This window comes from Astyanax mexicanus, chromosome 22 (assembly GCF_023375975.1).
Source record: "Astyanax mexicanus isolate ESR-SI-001 chromosome 22, AstMex3_surface, whole genome shotgun sequence".
In the NCBI taxonomy this organism is placed as follows: domain Eukaryota; kingdom Metazoa; phylum Chordata; class Actinopteri; order Characiformes; family Acestrorhamphidae; genus Astyanax; species Astyanax mexicanus.
In genome coordinates, this window is record NC_064429.1 from 16,013,396 (window position 1) to 16,035,932 (window position 22,537).

The 22,537-nt window shown below is 39.3% G+C and overlaps 1 protein-coding gene across 5 annotated transcripts in view; it reads left to right on the plus strand.

Annotated features, from left to right (window-relative positions):
- wdfy3 (WD repeat and FYVE domain containing 3) overlaps positions 1–22,537 on the plus strand; it is a 181,097-nt gene that overhangs the window by 53,267 nt on the left and 105,293 nt on the right. For 4 of the 5 annotated variants that reach the window (XM_022664815.2, XM_022664812.2, XM_022664814.2 and 1 more), the window contains exons 9-15: positions 4,175–4,642; positions 6,476–6,574; positions 8,991–9,184; positions 9,882–10,339; positions 12,398–12,481; positions 14,617–14,794; positions 17,581–17,795. In XM_022664815.2, coding sequence (XP_022520536.2) covers positions 4,175–4,642; positions 6,476–6,574; positions 8,991–9,184; positions 9,882–10,339; positions 12,398–12,481; positions 14,617–14,794; positions 17,581–17,795 — 1,696 coding nt within the window. The remainder of the gene's footprint in view (positions 1–4,174; positions 4,643–6,475; positions 6,575–8,990; positions 9,185–9,881; positions 10,340–12,397; positions 12,482–14,616; positions 14,795–17,580; positions 17,796–22,537) is intronic. The other variant, XM_022664816.2, reaches the window with a different exon arrangement.

Below are 22,537 nucleotides of genomic sequence, written 5' to 3' on the forward strand. Positions count from 1 at the left end.
CAGCAGAATAATAAAATAGTAAAAAGTGTCAAGCAGGCTAATTCTTACAGAGAATAGACCTAATAGGCAATTTTACAGCTCTGGAAAAATTTAAGAGACCAGTTAGAGACTTCAGTTTTTGAATCAGTTTCTCTGCTATTTATAGGTGTATGTTTGAGTAAAATGAACATTGTTGTTTTATTCTATAAACTACGGACATTTCTCCTAAATTCCAAATAAAACTATGTCATTTAGAGCATTTATTTGCAGAAAATGAGAAATGGCTGAAATAACAAAAATATGCAGAGCTTTCAGACCTCAAATGATGCAAAGAAATCAAGTTCATATTCATAAAGTTTTCACAAATTAATATTTAGTGGAATAACCCTGGTTTTAATCACATTTTAATGCATCTTGGCATGTTCTCCTCCATCAGCCTTACACACTGATTTTGGATAACTTTATACCACTCCTGGTGCAAAAATTCAAGCATCAATCATCCATCTTCCCTGTGATTATATTCCATAGATTTTCAATTTGGGAAAATCAAGGAAATCAAGGATCATTAAGTTGTGTTTTATGTTTTTTCAGAGCAGTATGTAATGCAACTTGACTTTTTTTGAGATTTTGAATGAATGAGTTGTGCTGGTATAAGTGAACCAGACACAGCAGTGCTGCTGAAGTTTCTAAACACCTCAGTGTCACTGCAGGACTGAGCAAAATGATTCACCAACCAGGAATATCTAGCCAACAGCCTCCTGTAGTGAGCAAAAATTGACCACGGATGAAGGAGCAGCACTACTGTGTCTGTTCCACACATACCAGCTCAACACACACTAACAACACACCACCACTACGTCAAACAGTGTTACAGGAGTGCTGAGAAATGACCCACCACCCAAATAATACCTGCTGCTCTGTGGTGGTGCTGTAGGCTCCTGGCTTTTGAAGAAAAAGGTGAGAGGAGGATCATAAAGCATGCATAGAAGGACTAATGTCTGTAACTATAGAACTACAAAATGCTCCTTTATTATATACAACTCTGGAAAAAATATAAAAGACCACTTAATGATGAAGTTTTTCCTTGATTTTACCTAATTAAAAAAAAAATATATATATATAATCAATATATATAATCAAGCCAAGCTGAATTGCTTGAATTTTTGCACCAGGAGTGGCATAGAGTTATCCAAAAGCAGTGTGTAAGACTGGTGGAGGAGAACAGGCCAAGATGCATGAAAACTGTGATTAAAAACCAGGATTATTGTACCAAATATTGATTTCTGAATTCTTAAAACTTTATAAGTATCAACTTGTTTTCTTTGAGGTCTGAAAGCTCTGCATCTTTTTTTGTTATTTCAGCCATTTCTCATTTTCTGCAAAAAGAAATGCTTTAAATGACAATATTTTTATTTGGAACTTGGGAGAAGTGTTGTCCTTATTTTGTAGAATAAAACAACATTGTTAATTTTATTCAAACATATACCTATAAATAGCAAAAAAAATAAATATTCAGAAACTGAAGTGATCTCTAATTTTTTTTTCCAGAGCTGTATGTTTTATCTTGGCTTTCAGCATAAGTTATTAATAGAAGTTTGGGTACCACTTTAAAATAAGACTACCCTTATGAAGGGTTTATAAATTGTTTATAAATTAGATTATTAATTATTATTGAGTATGTTGTAAATGCTTAAAAAAACATTGATAAGCAGCTACAACACATCAATTGTTTGTTTAGTAATTAAATTCAACATAGTCAACATTTAATTTATAGTAAATAGTTAAACATACTTACACATAAATTAATGGCAGGTTTAATGCTGACTGATGGAAAACACAAAGTAAGATCAGTATTTAGAAAGATCTGAGGTTTGACATGGGTATAAATGAGTGTGGAATTAATATTTTGCAAGTTTTCAGCTCAGTTGCCATGTTTATTTATGTGTTGTTGTATAATTATTAATGCTTAATAAAGGGTTTTAAAGTATTTGCAACCAAATTATTAACTACAAGTAAACTCCTCTCCTGTATAAACCATTCATAAACCTTTATGAAGGTAGTCTTATTTTAAAGTGGTACCGAAGTTTGTGCTAGTTGCAGCTATTGCTTTTACTGTGGCCTCACTCGTGTGGGTGGTCCTCAAATACGCTCTAAACACACAGATATTCAGATAGAAGGTTCAGCACTAAAAAAAAAAGCTAAGTGCTTTTGTGAACAAAGAAACCGAGGTGTGGTTAGTTTGGTCAAGGTGGCCGCTTTGCACTTCTGCTTTTACTAAAACCGGCAGAAAAAGGAGCTGTTTGCTGGAAATCTGTTTCCTCTGCATGACTCGTTGAGGTCAGTTCAGGGCAGGAATGAGCCGCTCATTAAAAGCAGACCCTCGAGATCAAACCCGGAATGCCACCAAACCAGACCGCTGTTAAAGAACTTGGTGGGGTGAAATTAAGTCTACTCTAATCAATAGCTGTCTGTCCATCTCTGCTGCCACACGAGATTAGCAGCATTTTCCCACTCACGCTCATTATTTCCCTCGTTAATCTCTTCGTCAGGGGCTCGGTCTCCTCCGCTCGCGCTGTAGATAAAACTTTTAATCACACTGGAAGAAATGGAGGGCTTACCGATTCTTAGAGGGAATTAAAACATTAAGGCTCACCAGCTGCAAATGGCATTAATTGGACTGAATGAGGCGAGCGTCAGACACCTACTGTGTAATTTGGTTAAGCTATTTGTTTGGCCTGTCGTACGCCTCGTCGTGATGCTTTAAGTGGTGTAATTAGGACACAATAGCACCAGATAGCGTTGTTTATGCACCCTGTCACATACAGACTTACCCTCTTTCTTGGAGGTCCTTGCCCCAGATATTTATTGTATTAATGGAGATGTTCCCACCCATGCTGGATAATGTGTCATTTATTAGAATGCGCACACATACAGCTCTGGAAAAAAACAAGAGACCATTTCAGAGAGCGTTTCTGAATCAGTTTCTCTGATTTTGCTATTTATAGGTATATATTTGAGTAAAATGAACATTGCTGTTTTATTCTATAAACTACGTACAATATTTCTCCCAAAATCCAAATAAAAATATTGTCATTTAAAGTTTATTTGCAGAAATTTAGAAATGGTCAAATTAACAAAAAAGGTGCAGAGCTTTTGGGTCTCCAATATTGCAAATAAAACAAGTTCATATTCAAGTTTTAGGAGTTCAGTAATAAATGTTTTTGTTTTTAATTCATTCTCCATTATGGTATACAGCACCTTTAATGTGAACTTTAGGGGCTCCGAGTGGTCCAGCAGGCTAAGCACTGCCACTATGATCAGTAAATCTCTGGTTCGAATCCCGGTCATGTAGCTTGCCATCAGCTGCTGGAGTTCTGAGAGAGCACAATTGGCCTTGTATCAGCTAACAGCTACTCAGCAATGCTGCATCAGCAGCAGTTCAAAAAGAGTCGGAGGAGGCATGTGTCAGTCTTTACACTCCTGGTGTTGGGGCATCGCTAGTGATAGGGGGAGTCCTAATGAGTGGATTGGGTAATTAGCCTTGTAAATTGCGGAGAAAATGGGATACAAATTAGAGAAAAAGAAAAAAAAAATGTAGAGAGAGCTTGCAAAATAGGTGCAAAAAAATATAAATAAATATATACACAGTACCAGTCAAAGGTTTGGACACACCTTTTCATTCAATGTGTGTTTTTTTATTATTATTATTATTATTTGTATTATAAAACCAACCAAAATCATTTAGGTGCTCTTATCTGGGGCGCTGTTAACATGTGTTTTTTCAGTAGTTCTTCCAATAATATGGATTAAAACATTACTCAAATAGAGCTATTCACTGTATACCTGTAACTCTACCTCTTCACAACTTTACAACTGATGCTCTCAAACACATTAAGAGACAAGAATTCCAACTCTTCACAATTTCATCACAGGTGTTAACTGAAAGCCTGAATTCCAGGTGACTCTACCTCATAAAGATGACTTTAGTAGAATAGTAGATAGTAGATAGTAGTAGATAGTAGAGGTGTCTACTATAAAGAATCTAAAATATATGAACAGTTTAACAGTTTTTTGTTTATCTTTTTCTTCATAGTTTGCATGATTTTAGTAGTAATCCAAAACATTTAAAAATAATGAACACAGACACTACCAGTGTTTCACTAAAAGTCTTTACTGTTTTTTTTTTTTTCTGCAGGTCACACCGTTAGGAACATCCAGGCCTTTTCTGTGCTTCAGAATGCCTTTCTGAAGGCGAAGAGCGGCCGGCTAGCCCGCATGGTGCTGGAGGCGATCGCTAACATCTACGCCGCCGACTACGCCAACTATTTTATTCTGGAGGCACAGCACACGCTCTCACAGTTCGCCGAGCGAGTAGCTCGGCTTCCGGAGGTCCAGGCCAAATACTTTGAACTGCTGGAGTTTGTGGTCTTCGGGTTAAACTATGTACCCTGCAAGGAGCTGTTCAGTGTTAGCGTTTTGCTAAAGTCCAGCACCTCCTACAGCTGCAGCATCACGGCTACACGTACCTTGCTCAAACTCAGCCACCACCACCCGGTGTTCAGTGACGTTTTCCGTGAAGTGGGGCTTCTTGAGGTGCTCGTCAACCTGCTCCACAAATATGCAGCGCTGCTGAAAGACCCCACACAAACTCATGGAGAACACGGTGAGAGTCCTAACCTTTTACTTTGTATTTCAAATAATTACCAACCTCATTTTAGAGGACCAAAGTTTCAGTTATTATTCACCATCATACACATAACCTGGGCTAAATAATAATAAACTTCAGGCAGGTGAGTATTTGTTGGTTGTTGGATAGCACATTTAAGGATCATTGTAGATGCTTTAACCTTTTAACTTGCAATAAAATACATTTTTAATACATTCACTTTCATTTTCTTTAAGTTTTTCCCCACACCATGGATCTTTTGTCACTTTTTTCACCAGTATTTTTTGAACAATTATTATTATTTTTTTTACTTTTACATTTATATTTCAGCAGACATACCAGATAAGCACATTTCATTTACTTTAGCAGTGCTATTCTAATCATGAATTTACCTCAGCAGTGCTTTTCTAATCAGGAATTCTCTTCAGAAGGTCTGTTCTAATTATGAATTTACCTCAGCAGTGCTATTCTAATTAGTCATTTTCTTCATAAGGTCTATTCTAATCACGAATTTACTTCAGCAGTGCTATTCTAATCATACATTTACTTCAGCAGTGCTATTCTAATCAGGAATTTTCTTTAGAGGGTCTATTCTAATCATGATTTTATTTTAGCATTACTATTCTAATCATGAATTTACTTATGCAGTGCTATCCTTGTCAGGAATTTTCTTTAGAAGGTCTATTTTAATCATGAACATCAGTAAGTGCTATTTATAAAATAAAATTACCTCAGTGGTGCAATATTGGTCATATATTTACTTCAGGAGTGCTTTTCTTATCATAATTTTACCACAGCAGTGCTGGCTACTAAAGTCATATGTATCTGGCCAACTTTGATTTATTCAGTCGGTCTCCTGATAAAGCAACAAATGCTAAATCTAAGTTAGCTAAGCTAATGTTACTTAGCCCTGCAGATTGTATCTTTCATCAAAAAAACGTTTGTGAAGAGATATTAAACTAATGCCAAGTATAATAAGTGATGCAAAATGCTTTATTTTATGCGAGTAGAGTGTAAAAATGAATTTAAACCTGCCATTTGTCTGCTCAACCTCTCACTCCCTGTTGGGTTCACTATGCTAATGTTAGGGAACTTAACTTAAATTATTTTAAAGGCCTCCTTCTGCTAAAATCCACTTTTTCTTGTTCTTTGTAAAATACTATAGGTCTCTATATTTGTATATGATGCTGCACATGAAACAGTTCTTTACCTCCATTGTCTGCAGTAGCTAGTAAAAGGAAACGAGTTGATCAGGAAAAGCCCCAGTGTCTACGTCAACTCTTGTGTTCGTGGCCTCGCCCACTTTGGCTTGGGACCGCCCACAGGCGAGCTGAAGCCGGGCTACAGCAGAGGCAACATTGTCTCATCAGCTAAAGAGCTTACAGCTCTGTTTACACCAGCTAGTTAATGTTAGCTATCTTGTGTAAGTAACTATAGGTTTAAATCGGATCTCCGGTTGATTCCTCGCTTTACAGAGACCTTAAATATAAACTGAGGAAGCATATTCTCCAGTGATCTAAAGCAGGTCTATACAGAAACACTGGAGCACTTTTTTCACAAAAAATGGCTCACATGGCATTCTTTTATACTAGAGACCACAACTAGACATGAATGAAATGATTTAAAATGAATGAAAAATCCCTTAATAAATACTTTAATATTACTTAAAATAGATAAGTTGTTGATCTGTATCAATTTTTTGCTTGATAAATAATCAGTGGTGAATAGTGAATGAATGAATAGTTTATGTTATTGGTTTGTTATACACATATATGTGCTTAGTTTCTAATTTACACTTTTTGACTGGCTGTTCTTTCTCTACAATTTCAGGTGATTCCAAGAACAACGTGGCGGATGATCAGAAGCAGTTAGCTTGGCTCGTCATGGAGACTCTCACAGTTCTTCTTCAGGGCTCCAACACCAACGCAGGTGTGTTTAATATACAAGAAACTGTATAAATAGGTTCATGATATTGTATACCAGCAGGTGTCCAAACATTCCAGACCTTTTTTTCTTTTCATGTTTTTTTTTTTAGTTTCTTTTGCCAGTTCAGTTTAGATTCATGCAACAAATACAGATCTGGAAAAAATAAGAGAGCACTTAAAAATGATGAGTTGCTTTGATTTTACCAAATTGAAAACCTCTGGAATATAATCAGGAGGAAGATGGATGATCACAAGCCATTAAACCAAGCTGACTTGCTTGAAATTTTGTGGCAGGAGTGGCATAAAGTTATCCAAAAGCAGTGTGTAAGACTGGTGGCCAAGATGGATGAAAGCTCTGCATTTTTTGTTATTTCAGCCATTTCTCATTTTCTGCAAATAAATGCTTTAAATGACAATATTATTTTTATTTTTATTTGGAATAAATGTTGTCTGTAGTTTATAGAATAAAACAACAATGTTAATTTTACTCAAACATAAACCTATAAATAGCAAAATCAGAGAAACTGATTCAGAAATGTATGTGATCTCTTAATTTTTCTAGAGCTGTATACCAATATAGACAAACGTCTCCAGATCTCCAGTTCAGTTGCTCTCGAGCTTTATTTTTCTCCTCTCGGAAGGAGGAGTGTTTTGAGTATTTTGCGCTCAAGTTTTGAAAGGGGTGGATTGGACAGTTTTCGGGGGCGGGGTCACCTCCCCCAGCGAACGCTATTGGCTGATATCTTCTGGGTTCGTGACTGATTGCCTTCTTCCACGAGCCGGAGGAGGGCGGAGAAAGAAGGACGTCAGGAGAGTTGGCTAACTGGCTATGCTAACATCCAACTCTCGCTTGGAGCGATCGGGTTGTTTGGATGTTAGCATAGCCAATTAGCTAACCCTCCTGCCGTCCTTCTTTCCCCGCCCTCCTCCGGCTCGTGGAGGTAGGCGGTCCGTCACGAACCCTGGAGATATCAGCCAATAACGTTCGCTGAAGGAGGCGACCCTGGCCCCGCCCCCAAACTGTCAAAACCACCCCTTTCAAAACTCGAGAGCAAAACACTCAGTTGAGCACAAACTACTGCTGCAGGTAATTCACACAGCGCGTGAGAAAAAAGCCCCCGAGAGGAGAAAAATGAAGCTCGAGAGCAACATTTTCTTCAGCACGCACACGATTCACTTTTTTTGCTCGCTAGTTTCACATTTGTGCTTACAAGAAGTTCATTTACACACGCAAAATGTTAAAACACGCTGTTTATTTTTTTTCACCTGGTATTTTTGCGCCCCCGAGTTGTGTTTTTGCGCCCTCGACTTTTGACATTGATGTGACGTCATACCCTGGGGCTCTGGTTCTAGAGGTGCACATCAGCCGAAGCCAGACTTCAGCTGATATGACCCTTGGGTAGCCAGTCCTCTTGGAGGAAAGAGCAGCAACCCAGCTCTGATACAATAGCTAACAGACACCTGTGCTGACCAGTAATTTCAATGGGAGTAAGCTGGGAGTGGAAAGCACCATCTACCCACCCAGAATTTTTCTTTTCCCAAACTGAAGCATCTCTCATAAACCTCTGTAAAAGCTCTGTCTCTGGAGGTGCAGCTGCTGAGTCAAACTTCTATAATAAAAAAAAAAGAAATAACCTTTTTACTTTGATGAAAGGCCACCTTATCTATATCATATTATCAGCTCTGATTGGCTAACAGCACTGCAGCAGTCAATTTTACAGCTCAAACCCCCCACATTCGAGGTCTCGGTAAAACGTGGAATCAACCGGAGATCCTATTTACACCTATAGTTACTTCCACAAGCTAACGTTAACTAGCTGGTGTAAACAGAGCTGAAAGCTCTTTAGCTGACGACAGTGTCGGCTCTGCTGCAGCCCGGGTTCAGTGCTGCCTGTGGGCGGTCCTGAGCCAAGGTGGGCAAGGCCATGAACTAACGTGTTGATGTAGAGCACTATACTCTACATCAGGGGTCACCAACCTTATTGAACCTGAGAGCTACTTCTTGGGTACCAATTAATGCGAAGGGCTACCAGTTTGATACACACTCGTGAAATTACAAATTTTCTCAATTTACCTTTAATTATATGTTATTATTAATAATTAATGACAATATTACATATTATATTACATTATATTGTATAATAATATATAAACTATAGGCTATCTCTAAGCTAATATTAATCTAATATAATCTAAAATTACACCAATGCAACTGTGATTTAAAAAAAAAAGAATAGCAACAAAAATGCTATTTTTAGACCAGGCCTGCGGGCTACTCATAAGGTCCTTGCGGGCTACCTGGTGCCCGCGGGCACCACGTTGGTGACCCCTGCTCTACATTTACTATAGTCAGGAAGTCCGCTCTATGGCTCTTGGACTATTTCAACCTTTTTCTGTTCTTCTCTCTTTCTTTCCCTCAGGTTTGTTTCGGGAGTTCGGTGGTGCCCGTTGTGTCCACAACATTGTGAAGTACCGGCAGTGTCGAGAGCATGCCCTGATGATCATCCAGCAGCTGGTGCTCTCTCCCTCCGGAGACGACGACATGGGGACACTGCTGGGCCTCATGCACTCTGCCCCCTCCACAGAGCTGCAGCTCAAAACTGACATACTGCGGGTGAGGGACTCACACACACACTCAAACACACATTCACATTCATTACTCAGGTAGAAATATAGATACTAGCATTTAAAACACTACTGTAAAAGGCGAAACGTCAACTCAAAATTTTTACTCAAGTAAAAGTGTAAAAGTACTGAGACATATCCAGAAACACTCACATGCCAAGAATCATATGATAGTAGTATGAAAATTATACCTCAGGAGATGGCGTGGGAACCAAGAAAAATTGTTCATTATAGTTTCATTTTATTTCGTTTTCACTTTTTCTCCTCCAATTCATTAAGTTTTATTTAGCTTTTAGGGTGAGTTTTCTAGTTTTGATTAGTTTTTATTTTTATATTAATTCTAAGTTTTAGTTAGTTTTTTATTAATTTTAGTTTTAGTTAGAGAGAGAGAGAGAGAGAGCGCAAGATTTGAAAGTTCATCCTCCTGCTTGGGGTGTTCTGGTGTATGAGCTACTCAGAGAGTCAGGCTGGTACAGTTAGCACTCTTATGCTGCTTCTCAAATGCAGCCCAGTAGACGGTGTTTAGAGTTTATTCCACGTATTATATCTCCTGATCTCTTTCCAGACAATTAATATTCTTGGACCCACAGTTTCTTATGTATTAAGAAAGCCAAATTTAGACTATAAGCAAAATTGTGTCGGTTTTCTGTAAAAATGTTATTTCACTGATCCTTTCATTTTTATAGGCGCTGCTCGCAGTCCTCCGGGAGAGTCACCGCACCCGCACCGTCTTCCGCAAGGTGGGCGGCTTTGTGTACGTGACCTCTCTGCTGGTGGCCATGGAGCGCTCGCTGGGCTCACAGCCGGCTGGCAGCTGGGAAAAGGTCAACCAGAACCAGGTCTTCGAGCTCCTCCACACCGTCTTCTGCACTCTGACGGCCGCCATGCGCTACGAACCCGCCAACTCGCACTTCTTCCGCAGCGAGATCCAGTACGAGAAGCTGGCCGACGCTGTGCGTCTGCTGGGCTGCTTCTGCGATGCCAAGAAACTGGTGGTGGCCACCGCTTTCCCCTCGAACGCTCAGCCGTTCCAGAGGCTGCTGGAGGATGAGGTGGTTCCGGCAGAAAGTGTGTGCCCCACACTGAAGCACTGCAGCAAGCTCTTCATCTATCTGTACAAGATGGCTACAGACTCCTTCGACAGGTCAGGACTTGCTGGGGTTTGCTTTTTTTTAATGTAGGCAGGAATGAGGGGGTTGGAGTGTCTGTGATATTTTGCGGCAGGGGTTGTAAGTTAATGTTACTGCCATGTCTGTGTGTAAGGATGATTATTTTTTACAATTTAGGCCCTGAAAACGTAAAAAAAATCTGATTTTCACCAGGAATGCAATACATTATCCAAGTTTGTTAGGAATGTTTGTCTGTTTAGATTTGCGCTGCATCTATAACTCAGCTCAGCTCAAGTGACTCGACTCATTACTCAAAAGTGACTTATTACTTGACTTCAGCTGCCACTCTTGACTTGTGACTCTACTTGGATTTGAGGCTTGCAGTATTTCAGAGAGTGCTCATACACAAATGTTAGTGAAACTGCAGTGTATTTATCATTATTGACAGGAACTGTAGTCAATGTCGCACTGCAGTTTTTGGACTCTACTTTGATTCACACCTTAGCTTGCACACTACATGACTGATCGACGACACATTTACACTTTTTGTTCCCCGTTGGAAATCGCAGACTTATCTGGCTTATCTCCAAAAACACTTTTTTCATGAGAACACACCAGAACTAAACACACGCGAGAACTAGCTATGCCATGCCGGAGAAGCTCTAGAGAAGAGAATACTCACTGGAAGTACCAAATGAATAGGTTCATATGAAGTAATTGAGCAAAATCAGAACTTATGTATGATTTAAAATTGTAAAGCTTATTACTCCAGTTATAAACCTTTTAAACATGCTTTAACTGCAAATTCAGCATCAGCTCAACATCCAGTCAGAACACAGTAGCAGAAGTAGCAAATATACATGTATGCTTTCTTTTTCTTTTTTATTGGTATAATACATTATTCTAATTTCTGCAGGTAAAGGAATACTCAGGCAAGTTAAATAAAATAATACTATTTTTAATTTAAGTTTTTTGTTTGTAGCTTCATTCCCCCCATTTATAGAGGACTTGTGAGCTCCCTTTAGCTTTTATCAGTCATTTCCTGATATACCAGAGGAAACAAAGTGATCAGAGGTTTGGATCTAGAGGTTTGAAGACTCCAGTAGGTCTTGGACCTAGAGGCTTGACAGATCCACAATGACTTGGACCAAGAGGGTCAAGACTCCACTAGGACTTGAAGTCCAAACTTGCACTTCGGAGGCTTGAGACTTTAATTGACTTAAACTTGTACCTCAAATACAAACGACTTTACTCCAACTGGTGTTTTAGAGACTAAAGACTTGACTGGTACTTGCACCTCAAAGATTTAGATAAAATTCTGACTTTCACCCAGAGATCTGAGAACATGGAACAAAAACATAAAATCAGCATGTTGCCATAAAGTGGTTAGTTACAAGAACTAAGAAGAAGCTAATTTCTGGCAAATAGACCTTGTGGCACAATTTATGGCACTGTGAAATAAGGGGAAAATTGTGTAAATCAGATATCTGTCCCAATATATTGTCTCATCTTTTTCAGGTTATTATATTAAGCTTATTTTTTATTATTTGTATTTTTTGTATTGTCTCTTATTTTTTTACTTCTTTGGGGCAATTAGTAGACATGATTTAGCATTACGTTTCTAAAGTCAAATGAAGGTCCAGTTGCTGTCAAGGTGCTTTGGGCTTTGGCTATTTCCTGAAAGTGTGTGTATGAGTATGTGTATGTGTGTCAGTCTTGCATGTGCTGTATCTGCTGATCTCTCAGTATTAATAGGCCTGTGTGCTTTGCTCTGAGCTTTCTCTTCAGCTTGAACTAACTGCCTCCCTTCTTTTATTCTTCTCTCTCCCTTCTCCCTCTCCTGAAACCCATGGCATCGCCTGGCTGCACATGCGGGGGGTGTGTGTGTGTGTGTGTTGGTGTGTTTATGGTTTCACATGGCTGTGTGGGTTTTTTTTGGATGGTGATTTGGTGGTTTGTGTGGTGTTATGTATATGAAATATGTGAATTTATGAACGTGTGTGGTGCGTATGAATGTTTGTACGGTGTGTATGGTGCGTATGAATGTGTGTGTATAAATGTGTGTGTGTGTGTATGTATTTGTGTGTGTGTAGTCGTGCGGAGCAGGTGCCCCCCTGCCTGACTCACGAGACCTCACTCCCCTCTCCTTGGGGCACGCCAGCACTCGCCAGGAAGAGGTACTGAGCTCTGCAGTTTTCTGTTTTCCTCTCGCTCTGCCCCTCTTTATACTCTCTGTCTCTCTCTCTATCTGTCTCTTAGTCTCATCTTATCTTCCCAGATCTCTCTCTCTCTCTTATTAAGGGCTGTCTTATCTGTTTTTGGTAAACCAAAGGTTTGTTCTGTGACTGAGGGTTTGCTCACACTAGGCACGGTTTGGTTTAATCGTGCTGGAGCATGGTTCTGCCCCCTCCCCACTCCCCCACTGGCCTGCACTCACACTACGTTTAAACAATCCGTGCCCGACCACACTTATGTCACTCACTGCTTAGTGGGTTTACCAGTATTGTGCCAAATTCAGCACCCCCGCCATGAAAAGCACCCTCTTTCAGGAGCACGTAAACACGTCTACTTGACAAACGATTTAACTTACATAGAAATAGGCGCCAAAAGTCACGGATATCTCGGTCACAGTTACATACATAGTGACACAGCATGCACTCCCGAGAGCATCATCTCCATGTTTGTTTACAGGGGTGTTGCATCACTGGCGTCATTTTGTAAGCTGATGTATCAGAACCGAGTCGCTGTGCTTCCCTCCGAGCGTGCTGTGATGATACTCAGCAATGCTTTATCAGCAGTAATTGGAAAAGAGAGGCGGTGGCTGACTTCACATGTGTCGGAGGAGGCATGTACTAGCCTTTGCTCTCCTGTTGTTGGGGCATCACTTGTAATGTGGGAGTCCTAATGAGTAGGTTGGGTAATTGGCCATGTAAGTTGGGGAGAAAATGGAATAAAGACATTAAGGGTATGTCACAGTTGATATCTAAAAACTTTATTATTTGCAGAGATCTGGAATCTGGGCTAAATGACTTGCCATAGACCACAGATGATCTTGGACAGTTGCTTCACTGTGGGCCTAGTGTCTAAGTACTATCTTAACTGATAGCGTGCGGCACACTCAGCCCAGGCTTTTTTTTTTTTCCCCTCCCCATTTTCTCCCCAATTTTGCTCAGCCAATTACCCAACCCACTCATTAGGAGGGTGAAGACTAGCACATACCTCCTCTGATACATTGCCTCTTTTCGAGCTGCTGCTGATGTAGCATTGGCAAGTATCATCACAGCGCACTCTGAGGAAAGTGCAGCGACTCGGTTCAGATACATCAGCTCACAGACGCCCTGTGCTGATCGGCATCACCCTTTAGGAAGGAGCAAAGCCAATTTTGCTCCCTCTGAGCACCGGCACACCCAGCCCAGGCTTAAGAGTGAACATTTTATTGAGGAAGTCCGATTTTTTTTTTGTTCTTCTATTATATCCGCTTTAAATGCTTCAAATACAGATACTCACCTGTTCTGTTTAGTTAAATATATCATATATTTTATATTTTAAACTATAGTTTATTTAGTAATAAGTAAATCTACACATAAAGTATGAAGAAATGACTGTTAAAGGATTAAAAGTGCTAAAAGCCGACTCTGAGAGACAGCCCTAATTTCATTCCCACAATGTCTTCTTCCTTCTTCCAGCTCCTTTTTATTGCTTGTTTCTTCACATACAAGAAACCTAAATGTCTGTGCCTTTCCTCGATCTTTTCATCTCTCTCTCTCTCTTTCTCTCTCTATCTCTCTTTCTCTTTTTCTCTGTGTGTTCACCAACCTCAGCTGCCTTGTCAAGCTGTTCTGCTGGCCCCCTAAGCTTGCAGTTGCAAAAAAATGAAAAGGAAAAAAAATCCTTTCATGCAGTTCTGCTGACAGCTTTTAAGCCCCTGCTTTTTTCCCATGTATCTTCGGGGGGTTTTGATCAGTAATTAATGTTGCGTCAAGGCCGCCAGCCTTTAACTAACCTGAGGATCTCTGGTCCTGTGGATTCTAAGGGTGGGAATTAAAGCAGAGATTTGGAGTAGACCACCACTGCTTACAGAGCTCACATTTAGATAAAGGTCTATTTTTATTTTCAGATACGTTTCTGCTGCAGATGCTTTTTTAATTTAGCCTGTTCTGTACTCCCTTGGATTTTTGATAAAGAAAAAGTGTAATGCTAGTTTGATGTGTAAAGAAAATTGTGTAGAATTTATTATAAAATGTCTCTGTATTTATATGGCATAATGCTACTTGTAGACTTTTATGCTGACCTCCTGTCTCCTGCTGAACAGACACGGCTACCACAGTTCCTCCTCCAACTCCACGGCTCCAGTCAAAGCCATTACAGACTTGAAGCTCTACCTGGGGAACCCCTCTCAGCACCCCTCAGACCCTGTAGTCATTCATCCAGGAGCTGTACTGGCCATGTTGGATCTGCTAGCCTCCGTCAGCTCAGACGCCCAACCTGAGGTACCAGTCTTTACCACTTATCTCCAAAACAGCAACTTTACAGGAGAGAGAAAAAACTTTATTAACTTTAAATGGAAGAGTTTATTTCAGGTCATTTTGAAGAGTTTCTATTGGTCCGTTCAAGTCTCCAAAAATGGAGATTAGTGTTTTTCATAGGACAGCGTCGATATGTTATGTTCTGACAGTATATGCTTTTTTCAGTCAGTGGTTGCTTGCTCATGTACAAACTATTCTGTGCTTATTCATAAAACAGTTTAAAACTCTTTAAAACCTTTACAACAAATTCTTAGACTTATTCATAGACAATTGTTCCTTCATCTGAAATGTCAATCTGTTGACATGTAAATATGCTCACATCTATTTCTATATCTTTATATGATCCAGTGTCTGATAGTGGCCTTCTCACTAGCTTTAAAATGTTTTCTGCCAAGGGATCTAAACTAAAACAAATGTAATTCTCTAGCAAGTGAAATCCTCATATACAGCTCTGTAAAAAAGCTGATGGATGATCACAAGCCATTATTTTTGCACCAGGAAGGACCGAAATGTATCCAAAAGCAGTGTGAAAGACTGGTGAAGGAGAACATGCCAAGATGCATGAAATCTGTGATTAGAAATCAGGGTTATTCCACCAAATATTGATTTCTGAACTCTTAAAACTTTATGAATATGAACTTGTTTTCTTTGCATTATTTGAGGTCTGAAAGCTCTGCATCTTTTTTTGTTATTTCAGCCATTTCTCATTTTCTGCAAATAAATGCTCTAAATGACAATATTTTTATTAGAAGTTTGGGAGAAATGTTGTCCATAGTTTATAGAATAAAACAACAATGTTCATTTTACTCAAACATATACCTACAAATAGCAAAATCAGAGAAACTGATTCAGAAACTGAAGTGGTCTCTCTCTCTTTTTTTTTTTTCCAGAACTGAATGCATTTTGAATATCGAACAAATTTCTAATGTAAAATGTATTTATTAATAGATTTGTTTTTAACTTAAATGAGCTGTTTGAATATTTGTTACAAGTTTAGCTTAAAAAAGCTAATTAATCTGCCAGTGGAATAAGACAAACCTTCAGGAAAATTAAGTGACTTAACAAGTAAGAACAAGTAAACATGTCAAAATTGGGTAGTTATAAGATGATTAATCTTGTAATTAGAAATTTAAGCATTGGTCAAGTATGCATCGGTATTAGTTAATTTTTTTAGCCATTAACTTTGTCAATCCTGAAAGCTGTTCAGATCATTTGATTGTTTGACCGGTTAGCGCTGCTAACCAATGCTGGCTAAGCGCTGCTAACTAAAGCTGGGTAGCGCTGCTAAATGAACTTGCGCTCACCCTTGGACAAAATACTGGAATTCTAAGCTTACGGTAAATAAGCAGAAGTCTGAAAGATCTGCTAATATTTGTAGAATGTTTAAAACTTACATCAAGGCTTTTAACACCCTTTATCAGATAGTAATAGAAACTAGAAAAGTACATCCAGGTATCTAGAGTGTTAGCTGAGCTAGCGAACATTGCTAACAACACTGAGCTCCACAGTGCAGTTCTGTATGGGAATTCACAACCATGTCTTGTCTTTGTAGAAGCCTGACTACAGTGATTGTACACTGGTTGTTGGACAGGAATTTCAGATGATCTGTGGAGGGTTCTTCTCTCTCTTTTCTGTCTGATGTTTTTTTGCTTTATATTCTGTCAAATCCATCTGGCTGTCTTCCCCATCGCCTTTACTGCAGACTTTACTTCAAAAACACAGCATCATTTCCTTGCAAGACCATAAAAAGAACTTCCCAGTCCTTTTAAACCCTTTGTTGGGAACAAAAGCTGCATGACTTCATATGTCAGGCTTACTGCCAGCATGAATCACACTGTAAATTCCAAGCTAATTTTACCACTGAGCTGTACTGGCAGGTTCAGATCTACAGCTTGAGCCACAGTCATCACTGAAGGGCATCAGAGGAGCTCGCATATAAGGCCGGAAGAAGCGGTGCTAGTTAAATTTGCAGAACACACATACAGTAGCAGTCAAAAATGTTGGCTTTTTTATTTTTTCCTACATTGTAAAATAAAAGGGGTTAAACAAACCAAAATAGTCAGTGAAGCATTTAGGTGCTCTTATCTGGGTGCTGTTAACATGAAGTTTCTGAGGCTGGTAACTCTAATGAACTTCCTTTCCTGGGGCACTCCTGATGAGTGCCAGTTTCACCATATCATGGCTGGTAACTGATAAACTTCCTTTCCTGGGGTGCTCCTGATGAGAGCCAGTTTTATCATAACATGTTTAATGGTCTTGGGGCGCTCCTGATTAGATCCAGTTTCACCATAACATGGCTGGTAACTCTAATGAACTTCCTTTCTTGGGGCGCTTCTGATGAGAGCCAGTTTCACCGTAACGTGGCTGGTAATTCTGATGAACTTCCTTAACTGGGGCGCTCCAGATGAGAGCCAGTTTCATCATAACATGTTTAATGGATTTTGCGACTTGATTATTCTTTCTAAGTTCTTGAAATGTTTCGGATTGTTTGAAGTATTTTTCTTCTAAATTTACCTAAATTAAGGTAAAATTAAGCTGGATCGAGTTTTTTTCGTAGCTAGATTTTGGGCCATGCCAAGTAAGGACTGTGCGGAACTCCCTTTCTTTAAGCCATTAATATTTAAACGCTGAGCAGTCTTTGCCTTTTTGTAATATTCATTGAGTTGCTTTGAGTCTCCGGGGCTAAAATCTTAATCTCTTCATTAAACATCATCCTCACTTTACCTTCCTCTTCCCTTCTTTCTCCTCAGCATGCACTGGACCTGCAGCTAGCGGTGGCAAACATCCTGCAGGTGCTGGTTCACTCTGAGCGGAATCAGCAGATCCTCTGTGAGGCTGGCCTGCACTCACGGCTGCTGCAGCGCTGCAGCTGTGCCATGGGGGACGAGGACCACCCGCTCCACCCACCACTGCAGAGAATGTTCGAGCGGTTGGCCTCGCAGGCCCTGCAGCCCATGGTGCTCCGGTAAGTGATGAAGTGTGCTGCATACACTCATGTAGTATCAGAACATGCTGCACTCGGAAGATGGAACAGTTAAATAAAAGTTAAATTCAGCATGAAACTGATGTAAGTGATGCTAAAGTATTAGCATGAATCATTAACATACAAATTAAACATACTGTTAAAAGAAGTGTTAAAGGATCTCATTAAATTTATTTTCTCCTGTTGTTGGCCGGATACCCACACTCACGGATACGAATGTTAGGATTCTATGAAATCTATTTAGTTTCCAAATTATAATTGTGATGTGGAATTAAAATGATACATGGTTTTAAACATTTTAATAAAAAACATCTGAAAAGTGTGACGTGCAAAAGTATTCATCTTTAATCTAAAACCCCTAAATAAAATCCAGTGCAATCCATTGCCTTCAGAGGTCACTTAATTAGCTGTGTGTAGTTTAGTCTCAGTATATAAATACAGCTGTTCTGTAAAGGCCTCAGTAGTGTGTTAGTGAACAACTCTTGTGCTCTAGTGAACAAACAGCATCATGAAGACCAAGGAGCTCACCAGACAGGTCAGAGATAAAGTTGTGGAAAAGTAGTTTAAAGCAGGGTTAGGTTATAAAAATATATCCCAAGATTTGAGCATCACAACGAGCACTATAAAATCCATCCACCATACAAAAATAGACCTGAAAAAGTATTGTACAACTGCAAACATACCCAAGACATAGCCATGGTCAAACAGACAGATCAAGCAAGAAAAGCTCTGGTCAGAGATGCAGCCAAGAGTGCCTATGGTCACTCTGGAGAAGCTGCTGAAATCCACAGCAAGTATGTTGGTCTATCACTTAAAATCTCAATAAAATACATTTAAGTTTGTGGTTGGAATGTGAAAAAGGTCAAGGGGTTTGAATACTTCAATTATAGAAAATACACATCCATACTTCTAAACATCTGTAGTTTGATTGATAAGTTTCTCCACAAAAGGGCAGAGGTAGTATTCTTGGCTTGGGTGGCGCACCATTTAAAAGTGAGTGAAATACACTCACCAGTGTGCAACCACCAGTTTAATGTACAGAACAACATACGGACTGTGTACAGTAATATCTTGTTAGATATGCAATTAATTTATCTGATTACTTAAATAATAAATGACTTACATAATCATACAAAGTTGGTTATTTAATTATTTTTAAATACTATTTTAAACGCTTTAATACTTTCCCCACTGTGCATGTCCATCTACTGTCCTCTTAAAAACATATAAGTGCGTAGTCCTATGAAAGTTACATGCCTACATGTCTGCAACATAAAAGCAACATGGAATAGAACTCAAACACTGAGCCAATTGAGCAACTCAATAACTTGTACCAAAGAATTGTGATATGTTCCTTTTTTTAATTAAATACTAAATCATTTATCATAATCATGATCATGTGTTTGGATCATCAGGATTTATCGTGATAGTGATTTGAAGTCATATTACCCAGCTCTTATATGTTTTACTATTAATAATAATACTTGGCATTTTTATTGTTATACTAAATTATAAAATACCCTTTTTTGTATTGAGTGCCTGAACTGGTACTGTGTGTTCAGTTAGCGAAGGACAAATCAGGTCATATGAGTGGAGTATTTTGGTATGGTTTTAATTAAGATGCTGCTGGTCAGCTGACAGCTGATTTTATGGCCTCTCGTAAAAAAACAGAAAGTGACCTCTATAAGAGCCCCTAGTTTCCCAGTTTTAATAGTGGACAGATATTTGAGTTCATTTGTCACCACTCATTCATACACTTACAGTGCACAACTTCTTCTTTCGCTGACTGTGCCTTTTATTGTTTAGGTTTTTTTTACACTTTATAAGCTGATCTGTTTGATTGACCACATTCTCTATCACTTCTGTATTTTTTGCAGTATTTTTTTGCCCTATTATAAGGCGCAGGTAACGTCTATCTTCTGGTCTATTTTCATACATAAGGAGCACTGGATTATAATACATTCTAGTAAGGATGCCTAGATCGAAGTAAGCAAGAGGGTTGCCATGTTTCCCTTTTAAAGGGAAGCTGTGGGAAGTGGCTAAGTAAACTGTAATTAAAAAGTCAAACAAGCATTGGATGTTAATCTACAGAGATGTCTCTCCTGAAAGCACTACTGTTTATTTACAGTAAGCTTAGAATTTCAGTATTTTGTCCAAGGGTGAGCGCTAGCCGTGGTTAGCAGCATAGCCAACCCCGATTAGCAGTGCTAGCCAGCCCCAATTAGCAGCGCTAGCCAGCATTTATTAGCAGTGCTTGCCAGCCTCAATTTGCAGCACTAGCTAGCCTCAGTTAGCATTACTAGGCAGCTCCGGTAAGCAGCGCTACTCAGCACTGATTAGCAGCGCTAATTAGCCACGGTTAGCCGCGCTTTTCAGCTCTGGTTAGCAGCGATATTGGCTCCAGTCAGCAGCATAGGCAGCCCCAGTTAGCAGCGCTAGCCAGCCACGGTTAACTGCGCTACCCACCTGCGGTTAGCAGCATCGCCAGCCCTGGTTAGCAGTACTACTTAGCCCTGATTAGCAGTGCTAGCCAGCTCTGGTTAGCAGCACTACTCAGCTCTGGTTAGCAGCATAGCCAGCCCTGGTTAGCAGTACTACTTAGCCCTGATTAGCAGTGTTAGCCAACTCTGGTTAGCAGCACTACTCAGCTCTGGTTACCAGCATAGCCAGCCCTGGTTAGCTGAGCTACCCAGCGGCGCTTAGCAGCGCTAGCCAGCTGAGGTTAGCAATGCTAACTCCCTTAAACTCTGTAATTTACCGAAATGGCTTTACTGCTCCTTACAACCTGACTGGTAGAATTCATACAGGTCCACCAGATTATAAGGCGCACTGATGATTTTTGGGAAAATTAAACATTTTAGGTGTGATTTATAGAGTGAAAAATACAGTACATTCTAAACTCACCTCCAGAATGAGTGATTTGATTTGTTTTATCCAAGACCAGATGAGACAGGTTGATAAACATCTATTCTGCCACCTCGCATCCCAAAAGCATTAGATCTTGTCTGTATTTGATGTAGCTTGTAAACAGAATCCTCCCACTGTCTGCATGATTGCCTGATTATCCAGACAGAAGCGTGGCAATAAAATGTCAGCGCTTCATATAAAAAGAAAATGATCAAATTTGACAGGTCTCAATATTATTCACAGTTCTCCGTGGGTCGTCTGTAAGCAGTACGCTGGTAGATTAACTTTTCCAATTTCCCGCATGGCTGGTCAGCTGTAATGGAGGATGCAGACTCACCCTGCTAGCAAATGACAGTAATTCTGCTTATCTGTGGCATCTTGGGTGCTGGAAATCAGATGTTTGGCTGTATTTTAGAGTTTGGTGTTGTCACTCTTGAGAAGAAAAAAAAATAATGAACTGATAAGAAAAGAATGCTGAGAAAGAAAGAATAATAAGGAGTGCTGTCTCTGCAGCTCAGTGTACCACATTTTTCTCTATTATGTTCAAATTAGTCAATTTATTTTACTGTATTTTTCACACTATAAGGCACATATAAAATTCCTTAATTTTCCCAAAAATCATCGGTGCACCTTATTTATGAATTTTACCAGTCAGGTTGTAAGGAGCAGTAAAGCCACTCTGCTGAGTTTCAGCGTTATACAGGAGTTTCAGTGAAGTTTCTCCAGCACAGAGGCTGGAGCAGTATTAGCATTAGCCGATAACCACGCTAAGCGCCTGCTCTTTCACCATTCAGAGGTGAGAATATCTGACTGTAGTCTGCGTGTTTACCGTGTTAAAACAAGCTACGTAGGACAAACTTCTAGCTCATATTGCCTGGATTTACCGGAACACTCAGGGTTCCTCAGTGTATCTCTGTCGAGCAGCGTTTACTAGCACTAAGCGCTGCTAAACGTGGCTAGCACTACTGCTACTTTTACTGCTAACCAGTAAAATATTGGAAATCTAAGTTTACTGTAAATAAACTGAAGCGCTTTACTCACGCAAATGAACAGTTTTCAGGAGAGAAATTGTTGAGATTAACATCCAGCACTCGTTTGACTTTGAAATAAAATTTTATTTTTTTAAAAAGAATTTTAGAAAGTTTTGTTTCCCCCTCCCCCCGCAAGGCCTTCTTAATCAGAAGGGAAACATGGTGACATCCTTGTTCCTAAAATTCTTCCTATAATCCGGTGTGCCATATGTATAAAAAAAAGACATTTACTGACAATGCACCTTATAAAATGGAGCACCTTATAGTCCATAAAATACGGTTTTCGTCTGACGCTTGTGTACAAACTAGTGAGTCCATGTCAGCATTAGTGGTCAAAAATGTATGACTGAAAATGACAAAAAAAAAAATAATAATAAAAAGTAAAAAAATATAAAATATTTATAAAAAAAAGTAAAAAACCCTTTCCAATGTTTGACTCAATAAGGTAATGAAAATTTACAGCTTACAGGTCATTTGAGTTACAGCCTATTAAAGTTGGTATCAAGCAGCCTTGACTCAGCAGTTTGGATTATTAGATGGATGTTGCTTTTAGTATAAAGGAATAATATCCTACAACTTATGAAAAAATATCAGCCCAGTTTAATTTTTTCAGTGTCTGAAGTTGTCATTTTCTTTCTGAAGCCACATTAATATTCTGGTCAGAACCTTGTTTTCAGATATATGTTTTTTGTTAACGTTATTTTATGGGATATAAAATCAGATGAGTTATTACAGCTACTTCAGCTTAAGAGTGCCTGCGGCATATTGAATGTATTCTGCTACAGC